Below are 13247 nucleotides of genomic sequence, written 5' to 3' on the forward strand. Positions count from 1 at the left end.
TTTTCTACTGTTACCGCGATTTTCACCTTTCAGTGCTCATCCCTTTCATTTGGCAATAGCGTAATCACTACTAATCACAATGAAATGATCTATATCTTGTTTTTTTCACCACTAATTAGGCTTTTTGAGGTTGATATTTGTTATCAGGATTATTTTATTTTCTATGCATTTTAAAGGGAAAAACAAGGAAAAAATGAAAAAATACACTATTTCTCCAATTTCATCCCCTATAGTTTTAATATAAACACTGCTACTGTACATAAAACCCAAACATAAGGAGTCTACAAAACTTTTGTCTACAACACTTTGTATGACATTCCCTAATTAGATCTCGGGATCTAGAGTGTGTCTGTGCATTGCATTCCCGTGCAGCCCCTCCTTATGACTGTGAAAAGAAAACACATTAGAAGAGGAGGATTTATTTATTTTAGAATGGAATGGCCAGGGGCAAAGGGGGGAGATTTTCCTCCAGGCTGCCAGTGCCTGGTGCATTGAAGTTTTTCTTGTATAAGGCAATGTGAAGCACTAGGCTGGATGAGGAGGCTTGCCTTATGCAGAGTTCATAGAAAAAAACTCTGTCTGCTCTATCACCATTGTAAAGACTGCTTGTGGACAGCTGGATAAGGTATTATACAGGTTGAAAAGTTTTCGACTGTCCCTAGACTCCAGGAAGGATGCTTCAGTTTGTGTGAGAGATTGGCAGGGCAGGAGTCACATTACAGGCAAGTAGCCTCTGTGTGATATGGGACTGCAATACTGTCTAAGCTCTCTGCTCCATCTCATTATCTCTCCACTTCTCTTCTCTCCCTCATTCACCTTCATTTCCCCCCTTGTCTTCTTGTCATAAAGGAAAGCTAAATAAAAGTGCTTTTCTTCCCTCTCTTTGGATAGTGTAATGGTTAAGGGTTCTGCCTTTGGCACTGGCGACCTGGGTTCAAACCTCAGCAAATCTCAGCTATTCCTGCTCCGTAACCCAGCACCTATTCAGTAGGAGACCTTGGGCAAGACTCCCTAACACTGCTACTACCTATAGAGTGCGTCCTAGTGGCTACAGCTCAAGCAATTTCAGTCCACCAGGAGAAAAATGCAAAATACATTTTCGTTGTCATTCTCTACTTTGCTCCCCCCCCCCCCCCCATCTTACCCTCACAATTTAATCACCCCAATCTTGTTATTAGTAACCCTAGCCTATAGCTGCCAATACATGCATTCATTTTTACCAACAGATTCTTTCACTATGATTAAATCTGGTGATTACCAACCACCCACATCGATTATACTTTCGATCAATGTATCAGAATTACAATCAAACAGTACATTTTTCAATTGGACACACTGGTATAGAGGTGGTGGTAGATAGGCGGCTCATAGTATTGTACTGAACCATTACTGTAACATGATTATTTTCTGGTGAAATGCTGCAGCATTGCGATTATTTTAATGGGGGGTGGGGGGGCGGAACAGGTCTCCTCGCCTGGAGTGACAAAATGGCCAGAGCCGCCCCTGCTAAGCCTGGGAAGCAGAGGCTGCAAAAGTGCTTCAAATAGGTAATATTTAAAACATAATGAGGAATTTCTTGGCAAAGGAGGTAAATTTGGTGTGACGTGTGCCTAGTAATTTGGGCACTACCATTGGCCCTAATGTAATTAATGGCTTTGGTAGTGCATATAGGGTTATTTGGGTACCAGAGGTGCCAGAGTTTGACTATTATATGGCAGAACTCCAGCTAGTATCAGGGCAGGCCAGGGATAGTGGTGCTGTGGCAACGGATGTTTGGTTATAGTATAGACAAGACCTATTTGGCTACAACAGTTCAGCTGCGGGCAGCGACAGGTCCATTTTGATATTAGGTGCTTGGCTGTGGTATAGCCACTCACCGGGGGGTTAGTGGGGGATGCAGCTATAGCGGATGCAGAGGGTTATAAAACAGCAGTGAGCTTATAGTGTAGCTTAGCTCTGAGGGGAGTAGTGATTAGTGTTAAGTTTAGGTGAGGCAATATTAGTGTTAGGTGTAGGTAGGGAGGTTAATGTTAGGCATAGGTAGGGGAGAGTTAATCTGAGGATTAGGCTAGGTTGGGGAAGTTGACAGTGCTGTAAAATATTGGTAATATTACTGTAATTTTCTGCAATGTATCCAACCCAAATTAGGAATCGCCTCTATTAAGTGTACGGATTTCCTAAGGAAATATTATATATTGTAATGACCATTCATCTTCTCTATACAGATGGAAGGAGTGGCAGCCGGGCTTTCCTCTAAGCATCGATGCTCATAGCCACAGCGATCTGCCCCATGACATACAATTTGACAGTGAAAAGGAAGTTGATTTCATCTTGGGCTTCACCAAAGCGTAAGTAGAACTAATAATTAATTGTCTGTCCTCAAAAAGCTAATGTTGAGTGTGGTAGAAGTACTGTATGGGACCAGTTTATAAGGAATTGGAAAGCTAATATTAGATCATTACTTCCTTGGTCTCCATTTTTTAAGAACCTTTTAAAATGCCCCAGGCTGGTTTCACATCGCCAACCAGTATTTAAAACCAAGCTTCGTAGATACCTATGGTAATGCGCAGTAATGTAATTCATGTCGGCAAAACACACCATAAATGAGGCTCTCTATTGCTCACTGGCGGACATACATATTGCAAGCAAGTTTCCTGAAATTGTTTACAACCACACATGCGCACCGCAACGCCTATGCCAAACAGTTTAAAATAATGGCGTTACCATTGACTTACATGACTTCCAGGCAACGGGCGTCACTGCAGATGCTGACCCATAAAACACTGTCGCCCTCTCGTTAAATCGGATGCTTCCAGCACACCGCATCCAGTATGAAATGTCCCATATGCTTTCATTGCTTTAGCATCGCCCTGCGGTAAAAATGGGTAATGCAACTCTATAAAATCACACCAGTGTGAAAGGGACCTGATACGAATTAATTATATTTAAATACAAGGCAAAAATCTATGTATGTGCCGCGATCACTTCAAAACGCCTTAACCGATTTCAATGAAACTTGGTGTATAGATTCCTCACTATCTGGGATGATATGTTCTGGGGGTCTAATTTTTCCTCTGCACAGCTGGGCAGAACCACAAACAGTCAATCGGATTTCACTCATTCAAGTTAATGGAAAAAATGGAAAAAGGCTGCCATTTTCACTGTAATACAGCCAGAGTCCCCAAACTTGCACAGTTGGTCACTTGGTGACCAAGTTTAAAAAAATATGAAAAGTGGGTGGAGTATAAAACAGCCAATCAAATTTCATCCATTCATTTTAAATAGGAAAATATTCACTTCAGCCATTCTTAGACTATTAACCGCAGGGGTCTTAAACTTGCACAGTTGGTCACTATGAAAAGTGGGTGGAGCCTACAACAGACAATCAAAATTCACCTGTTGATTTTCAAGGGGAATATTTAATTTGATGCCATTTTTGTACTGTTACTGGCAGCGGCCTCAAATCTGCTACAATTGATCATTGGGTGACTAACGTTCAAAATCTGAAAAGAGGATAGAACCACAAATAGCCAATCAGATTTGCTTGATTGATTTTAATGGGAAAATTTAAACTGCTTCCATTCTCACATTTTTGATGCCAAGGACCCCAAAGCTCACAAACTTCGTCATTGAGTTACTGGGCGTCAAGGTTAGAAAAGTGGCCAGAGCCAACAACAACCAAATACATACCCAGGCAATGCCGGGTCGTCAGCTAGTCAAAAATAATTGTAAAAACCCATCATTTTTATGTGATGTGAATTTAACTGGTTTCATGTATACTTTCTAGGATAGAAAATCTGTTTCTGAACAAATTCATGGACATGTTCCAGTCTTCCTGGAGTGACTTTGCAGATTTTGAAAAGATCTTTATCAAAATCAGTAACGCAATGTCAGGTATGTTTCAGGAAATGTAATTACGGTATGTTTCTTGGGAAAAAAATAAACAATATCCTTAATGGTGTGCCACTTCACCAATCAAAACCATAACAAGGATATCAATAAATAGATTAAAAAATCAGGAAACCAAAAAAGATGAGCTTTTTCTTTTCTTATTACAAAAAGTGAAAAAAAAAAGAATATAGAATTCTTCAATTAGCAAATCTATCCACAGACATAGATCACCAGTAATTGTACAGTACAATATAAGTAGGAGGCAATTTTTAAGGCGTCAATGTCGACTTGTTGCGGATCCCAAGGACCCTTCTTCAGGCCTTTATAGACATAATACATATCTGAACAGCATAAACTGAGCTCAAGAAATCATCTGAACAATCTTAAAGCCAGGTAGTGCCACCCATAAAATACCATAGAAAGTAGAGATGCGTGAAAGCAGGACAGCCTGGGATTGGATGATATGCTTTCATGTGGCTCCGTTCTATAGGATTTTGTCGGTGGTACTACCTGGCTTTACATTTGTCCAGATGATTTCTTACATAGTTACATAGTTAATTGGGTTTAAAAAAGACATATGTCCATCGAGTTCAACTTGTGCTCAGTTTATGCTGTTCAGATATTTATTATGTCTATAAAGGCCTGAAGAAGGGTCCTTGCGATCCAAAACAAGTCAACATTGTCGACTTAAAAATCACCTCCCACTTATATTGTACTGTACAATTACTGGTGATCTATGTCTGTGGATGGATTTGCTAATTGAAGAATTCTGTATACAATTTTTTCACTTTTTGGAACAGTAAAAGAAAGTTCATCTATTTTTTTGTTTCCTAATTTTTTTATGTAGTGATTGATATATATCCTTGTACTCAATTATTATTATTATTATTATTATTATGTTTCAGGAAAAATCCTAGGACTTGTAACATTGGCACAGCCACCGATTATACAGCTCTATTTTACATGCTTGAAAAAAGTAATGGATATGAAAGATAAAAACATCTTTCCTTGAGTTGTGCTTTAAAGAGAACCCGAGGTGGGTTTGAAGAATATTATCTGCATACAGAGGCTGGATCTGTTGCTATCCCAAACCCCCCTAAGGTCCCCCTGCACTCTGCAATCCCTCATAAATCACAGCCACGCTGCTGACAAACAGCTTGTCAAAGCAGGCTGTGTTTATCTCTATAGTGTCAGTCTGCTGCTCTCCCCGCCTCCTGCAGAACTCCAGTCCCCGCCTGCATCCCTTCCCTCCCTGCTGATTGGAGGGATGGGACGGGGGCAGGGACCGGAGCTATGCAGGAGGCGGGGGAGCAGCCGAGACTGACACTACGGATGTAAACACAGCCTCACAGTATGGCTGTGATTTATGAGGGATTGCAGAGTGCAGGGGGACCTTAGTGGGGTTTGGGATAGCAACAGAGGCTGGGCTGTATAGGCAGATCCAGCCTCTGTATGCAGATAACATTCTTTAAACACACCTCGGGTTCTCTTTAAAGGGACACTTAAGCTTAACCAAAAAAAAATCATTTTTACTCACCTGGGGCTGCTAATAGCCCCCTGCAGCCATCCCATGTCCTTGCAGTCATTTTCGGATCATCCTGTCCTCTGCCGCCAGCTTCATTCAATTCGCCGACAGGCCTGGCGCCGCGTAGTCTTCTTCGTGTTCCCGTCCACAAAAGCGCTATTGCAGACAGGAACGTGAAGAAGGAGATGTGTAGCCAAGCCTGTGCAGGCGCAGTGAGCCTGTCAGTTGAAATCGTATGTAGCTGGCAGCGGAGGACAGGAGGATCTGAGAATGACTGCGAGGACATGGGAAGGCTGTAGGGGGCTGGTAGAAGCCCCAGGTGAGTAAAAATGATTTTTTGGGTTAGGCTTAAGAATCCCTTTAAAGCCAACCCGAATTGAGTAAACTCCCGTGAGGTTTGATCCTTACCTAAGTAGAAGGAAGGCTGTGAATAGCCCCTATCTGTTTCACTGTTGCAGGGTCGTGCCCAGCCGTTGTAGGTATTCCAGTGAATAGCTATCTGGTACTACTTAGCCAATCTTTGGACCTACTCGCATCCTGGAGTATTTCTGAGGAGGACTACATCCCTACTGCACATAAGGTAGTCCAAACTCGATACAAATGTGCTCATCCTCAGAACTACTTAGGGACACGAGTAGTTACGAAGGCTGTCTGAGGAGGTCTGAACTAGTATTTGACCCAGTAGGTCAAATAGCTACAACCGGGGATGATGGTGCAATGACAAGCAAGGAGGAGGCACAGAAAGGCTCTATATTATCCAGAGTCTTCCCTCTACCTGGGAAAGTATCTGTCCACTGCACACAGGTACACTTCTAATGTCATCTGTTCACTGCATACCAGTGCTCCTCTATTGTTATTTGTCAACTGCACACATGTATTCTTCTAATATCTGTATACTGTACTCTGTATAATGTACTCTTCTAATGTTATCTGTCCTCTGCATACATGTACTCCTCTAATGTCATCTCTCCACTACCCTCATGTACTCTTCTAATGTCATCTATCGACTACACACATGTAAAATTCTAATGCCACCTGCCCACTACACACCTGTACTACTCTATTGTCATTTGTCCACTGCACACATGTACTCTTCTAATGGCATCTGTCCACTGCATACTGGCACTGCTCTATTGTCATCTGTCCACTGCACACATGTACTCTTCTAATGTCATCAGTCCACTGTATACATATGTACTCTTCTAATGTGATCTGTCCACTGCATTCATGCACTCTTTTAATGTCAACTGTCCACTGCACACATGTACTCCTCTGTTGTCATCTGTCCATTGTACACATGTACTCTTCTAAAGTCATCTGTCCACTCCACACATGGGGGTTGATTCACAGCGGTAAAATTACTGTGTACTCACATTGTTTTCATATAGACAAGATATTACATATACATGTATGTACTCTTCCAATGTTATATTTCCACTAACACATATGTACTTTTTTAATGTTATCTTTCCACTGCACACATGTACTATTCTGATGCTACCTATCCACTACACACATGTATTCTTCTACTATTATCTGTCCACTACACATGCTCTTGTGTCACCTGTCCATTACACACATGTATTTTGCAAATGCCATCTTTACCCTACACTCATGTATGCGATCCTGCTCCCTGCTATTCCTATATTGCAGAGTATGCCATGCAACATTGGCAGGAAGACTTTGTATTTGGATACCAGTTCCTTAATGGCTGTAACCCACTTATGATAAAACAGTGCAAAGAACTACCAGAAACATTTCCAGTAACTCAAGAAATGGTGGAGGAAAGCCTTGAGCGGAAACTTACACTAGAGCAAGAGATGAAGGTAAATACACAAATGTGCAGTAGTTTATCATATGAAATGGGGAGTATTCACTGTGTGCTGACAAGAACTATACACATTTGCAGGCACTATACAGTTTGTGTAACACGTAATAGTATAACTAAACATACAACATACACGTTCTAGGTATAACATGCTTAAAGGACCACTATTGCGAAAAATTGTAAAATTTTAAATACATGCAAATACATACAAGTAAGAAGTATGTTTCTTCCAGAGTAAAATGATCTATGAATAACGTTTCGCCTATGTTGCTGTCACTTACAGAAGTTAGTAAAATTTTTATAGGACTGACAGGTTTTTGACTAGAGACCGACAGGTTTTTGACTAGTCCATCTCTTCATGAGGGAATCTCAGTATTTTATTTATTCTTTACCAAAGCAATCCCTGGAAAGGATCTATACAAAGATGCAGGCCGTGCCCCCACCTGCTTGCACACTATTCTGGCAGTTGGTCTGAGCAACTGCCTTTCAGGGAATGATTTTGAAGATAAAGAAAACCAAAGAATCCCCCATGAGGAGATGGGCTAGTCCAAAACCTGTCAGTCCTGTTAGATTTCTACTACCTACTGTAATCAACAGCAACATAGGAGAAAAGTAATTTATAGGACATTACTCTGGGAGAAATTATCCCTTTAGTTATGTGTTTTGATGTATTCTAAATTTAAATTTTTTTCGTGATAATGGTCTTTTAACAGGCTAACCTGGTCAGTATAATGCTAAATGGGTCAGCCAGTAACGTACCTTATACAAAGTGTACTTTCTATGTATAAGGCGAGATACACTAATAGCATAATGCCCACTATTGTTTACATTTCTTGTCAGTGAACAGTAAACATTAGTGAACACACAATAAGCATATTGCCAGCTGCACCTGCTATTAACCACCTAAGTACCAGCAGTCTCTGCCCCCTTAAGGACCAGAGACAGCTGGTACCAGAAACCGCCGTACATACCCGCCGCAACCCCCATCCATGCCGTAAACCGGGAACCACAGGCCACCCACTCTGCCGTCTCTATAACGGCAGAGTCATGTGAGCCAGTCAGGAGCAGCTTTCATTGGCTCCTGACTGTGCCTATCAATGTAAGCCAATGGGAGTTGCTGACTTTGACAGGATCAGGAACCAATGAAATCGGCTCCTGACCAGCTCACATGGCTCTGCCGTTATAGAGACGACAGAGCAAGTGAGCTGCGGTGGGGAGATAGTGACGTGATTGACGGGAGCGACGGGTACATGTGGAAATCTATGCCCTGGCAGCCACAACAGCATAAAAGCAGGGTGTACAATTCAACTGGCATCATCCTTAAATGGTTAATAAACAAACTAACATTTCATTATTCTTCAGTACAAATATTAAAATTTACAGGTACAACTGCACACCATAACTCCCCCCCCCCCTCCCCCAGTAGCTCCCACAAATGATGACAGAGTCCACCTATAATGACAATTGGGTCCAGCTGCACAAAATGGGTGTATGAGTGGTGTATAATATTGCATCCCACATACCATGGGGGATAGAAGAATAAAGTGCAGTCACGTCCATCGTAACCCATGTATAGTGGTCAGACCACTGCAGGGAGTCAAGGCTTTTCAAAACGTGAAAAGTATCGCGTAGATACCCTGGTAACCGTTGTACCAAGGGTTGAAGACAAGCATCCACCCATTGGCCCAGACGCTCCCCCAAGGATCCGATGCCCGCCACAATGGGGTGGCCCATGGGGGAACATGAGGCTTGTGTACCTTAGGGAGGTGATGGAAAATAGGGATCACTGGTGTCTTTATATTTATTGTACCATGTCTATTGTCAGGCTGTTTTTTCATATTGATGTGGTTAAATGTCATCGGATTTTTAACTTTTTTGTATGTTGGCTTAGCCATTTTAAATGCATTTTGTATATGTTGCTTTAAGTGGGCTGGCCCTGCTCGACGTGGGCGGGCGCCCAACTATTTAAACCCATGCTGACATTGTATATGCTGGCTATGATTAAGGTGCCTTTCAGAGCTCCGATACGCGTCAGCCTTTTTGTGTGTCTATTGATGTATTAATAAAGGAAGAAACTTTTTACACCCACCCTCGGTGCAGCGGGACATCATTTCTTTATCTACATGCTCATAAAACAAGTTTGGCCATCAGGATCTTCACACCCATAACATGTGTAGCCACAAAATCACCTGATCTGCTGTATCTGTGAAAGGGAAGGTTAGTAGTTTGGGCCCCCCACACGGGGACAGGCAAAAATGGCGCACAGCGCCAATAGTGTCAGAATGGCGCTGCACTTAAAACGATATTTATCGTTTTATATGTTATTTTATTTTTTTTGGCAGGGATCGGGCTGGAGGAGAGGCAGCGGGCTGGCAGCGGGGTCGGGCTGGTGAGGCAGCGGGGTGGAGGGAGTAGGTAGCATGTGTATACATTACATTGTCCCGGCCGGCGATCGCTCCTTCACTTCACAGCTTGCACGAGTCCTGCATCCAGCCAATCACCATGCGGAAACTGAAGCCGCATGGTGATTGGCTGGATGCAGGACTCGTGCAAGCTGTGAAGTGAGGAGCGATCCCGGCCGGGACAATGTAATGTATACACATGCTACCTACTCCCTCCACCCCGCTGCCTCACCAGCCCGACCCCGCTGCCAGCCCACTGCCCGCTGCCTCTCCTCCAGCCCGACCCCCGCTGCCAGCCCGCTGACTCTCCTCCAGCCCGACCCCCGCTGCCAGCCTACTGCCCGCTGCCTCTCCTCCAGCCCGACTCCCGCTGCCAGCCCGCTGCCTCTCCTCCAGCCCGACCTCCTCTGACTAGCTCCCTTAATTTTTCAATGGCGCACTGTTCTGTTTTATAAAACGCTATTTACCGTTTTAATGTAAATACATAAAAACGGTAAATAGCGTTTTATGATCGGCAGAACGGTGCGCCATTATTTACTCTGCGCCATTTTTGACTGTATGCCCCCACACACCCCTGGACTCCCCTGCAGTTGCATGGGCTGTTCCCCCCCCTAGTCACGCCCCTGCAGTCTCACTACAAATAAGGAGACCTCACCCTTTCACACCAACGTAACTAATTCCACTTGAACAACTGTGTATCAGTTGAAATCAATTGTAATCATCCAGATATAACCTTCTAATTGAAAGGAAAAGCGACCAATCAATAGCACTTCAGTTGTGTCACAGCGAATCACGTAAGTAGATAAAGATTGTCACTGACAAATGTGGCACACAGCCAGCAATTTTACATTCTGACTAGTGACTTGATATTGTGGTCCTAATCCAATGGACAGCAGTGGAGTCTCTGCACAGTCTGAACTGCTTGATGTCAAGTAAGGGAGAAAGCTTGCACAACCAATGCAATTCTTTATTTGTTTTATATAAAAACAGCTAACATTTTGGAACCACATAGGGCCCCTTTATCAAGGCAAGGTTTGCTGCTTCTGCTGCAAGCCTGATACACATCTGTGAGGGTTTAGAGGAGTCTTCTCCTGAGTTTCTCCAATAGGAGCCTTTTCATTGTGGCAGACAGATTTTTGCTTACAAGCAAACCTTGCCATGATAAAGGGGCCTTATGTGGTTCCAAAAAGTTGGCTATTTTTATACAAAACGAATAAAGAATTGCATTGGATGTGTCAGCTTTCTCCCTTACTTAATGTCATATAGGGGCCGTCATCGTCATTCCTCTCTCACAATCTACAACACTCCCCAGTTTAATTATGGTCGCCCTAGGTTCTCAACGTGTGGTACGCGTACCCCAGGGGGTACTTCTGATGGCTCCAGGGGGTACTCAGGCTTGATATACTTAACCAAGAATAACAAATTTAGAGTTTTAGAAAATTATACCTCTTATTTAAACAACACCAAATAATAATAAGCAATAGTAAATGCTTGGAAATTGGTTAGAACCAATTATCATGTACTACGATTAAATATATATTTCTAAAGGGGGTACTTGTGATAATGTTTACTATGCTAGGGTGTACTTGGTGAGTAAGGGGTTTTAAAAGGGGTACATACCAATAAAATGTTGAGAAACACTAATCCACTAGTGTGTGCAAGACAACACAAACCTATGGATGAGCTGCTTGAGCTCATACAAAACCTGCATGAAAGTATAGAGACCATCCATGGACACTCTCTATTAACATTTGGAAGCAGAAGAGGTAACTCAGGCTTGATTTTCTATTTGTGTGTTGTGTGTTCCAGCGTGGAAATATCTTCATAGTTGATTATGAACTTCTTGATGGGATCCCTGCAAACAAGACTGATCCATGCACCACGCAGTACATTGCTGCGCCCCTCTGCTTGTTGTACAGAAACATTGAGAACAACATCGTGCCACTTGCCATTCAGGTATTAGTGAATGCTTTTACATCAAATATTTGACTGGATTTTCAATAACTGGGGCCATAACTATAGCAATAGCAGTGTAGGACATGTAACTCATATGGAGTCCAGCATCATAGGGGGTCCAGAATTGCCTGGCCATATACTGATCTGCGCAGGCAGTTGTTTTGTTAGTCAAAGAAGTGGAAAAGATGAATGAAACAGACTTTAAGTTATGGGAACCTATGTATGGTTGTGATGAAAGCACTCCATATTTTTTACTTAATAATGGTATCACTTCTTACACTGAACTTTGGTAGTCAAGAAGGTTCCACACAATTTTGATATGGGGTTCCATTAGAGATAAATGCACCACTATTCTATTTGTAAGTACACATTCCTGGGGAAAATGAGAGAGGTTTATGTACTACTGGTCAAGGCACAATAATTATTATTATCGATTTATAAAGTGCCAGAATATTCCGGGGTGCTGTACCAAGTAAGAAACAAACATGGGGCACACAATAATACTGACAATCAGGGCCGGCCCGCTCATGAGGCGAGGTGAAACTTTTGCCTCAGGCGGCAAACTTCTAGGGGCGGCATCCGCCCGTCCGTGAGTGTGGGGGGGCCGGCTGCCAAGCTGGTGGGATAGCGGGCAGGACGGGGGTATTGGGCCTAGCGGTGGGGAGGGGGGGTCGGACCCCCCTCCCTCGCCTGGGTCCCCCGATCTGCGCTCCCCTCCAGCTTTAAATAGTGAGTAAGCAGCCGACAGTAAGTGGCACGGGCGGGGGATCACTCACCTCTTCCTTGTGCCAGCGTGCACTCCACTGACGTCACTTCCTGCAACGCCGCCCACTGTATTGTACGTGGCCGGTGTTGCAGGAAGTGACGTCAGTGGAGTGCACGTTGGAACGAGGAAGGTGAGTGATCCCCCGCCCGTGCCACTTAGTGTCGGCTGCTTACTCACTATTTAAAGCTGGAGGGTCGCGCAGATCGGGGGACCCAGGCAAGGGAGGGGGGGGTCTGGCCCCCCTCCCCACCGCTAGGCCCAATACCCCCGTCCTGCCCGCTACCCCTCCAGCTCGGCGGCCCCCCACGGGAGGGGAAGTCTAGGGCCGGCACTGCCGACAATGGTATACGCCAATATACGAATAGCAAAGTTGATACAAAATACTGAATCAGTATAAAATACAGAATTGGTAATTACAGTGACAAACTTAATATGAATAAATGTGTAACAAATTCCAAGACACAAAATAGAGCCCTGCCCTTGCGCGCATACAATCAAAAGGAATAGGGGCATACAAGAGGTGGGGTAGTATACAATATTCATACCTAGAGGCAGTGTGTTTTAGGTTATCTAGTAGGAGTACAACTTGGCCAGAGGTCAAAAGGAGGAATGGCCTAAGGTAGAGCATATGCTTGACATGAAAAAGTGAGTTTTAAGGGCACGTTTAAAGATATCAGGGGTAAGAGAGTGACAGATGTGATGTGGCAGGGGATTCCAGAGGAGGGTTGACGCACGTGTGAAATCTTGTATATGTGAATGTGAGGAGATGATTGTAGAGGAGGACAAAATAAGGTCATGTACAGATCTGAGATTGCGGTTGGGTTGTTATCGGTGAACTAGTGAGGAGATGTACAAAGGAGAGAGATTGTGGAGAGCTTT

General features: G+C 43.5%; 1 protein-coding gene across 1 annotated transcript in view; it reads left to right on the plus strand.

Annotated features, from left to right (window-relative positions):
• LOC137533914 (polyunsaturated fatty acid 5-lipoxygenase-like) overlaps positions 1-13247 on the plus strand; it is a 52161-nt gene that overhangs the window by 17315 nt on the left and 21599 nt on the right. Inside the window, exons 4-7 of the mRNA XM_068255224.1 lie at positions 2226-2348; positions 3788-3894; positions 7070-7242; positions 11456-11602. Of these exons, the coding sequence (XP_068111325.1) occupies positions 2226-2348; positions 3788-3894; positions 7070-7242; positions 11456-11602 (550 nt within the window). The remainder of the gene's footprint in view (positions 1-2225; positions 2349-3787; positions 3895-7069; positions 7243-11455; positions 11603-13247) is intronic.

This window comes from Hyperolius riggenbachi, chromosome 10 (assembly GCF_040937935.1).
Source record: "Hyperolius riggenbachi isolate aHypRig1 chromosome 10, aHypRig1.pri, whole genome shotgun sequence".
NCBI classification, from domain to species: domain Eukaryota; kingdom Metazoa; phylum Chordata; class Amphibia; order Anura; family Hyperoliidae; genus Hyperolius; species Hyperolius riggenbachi.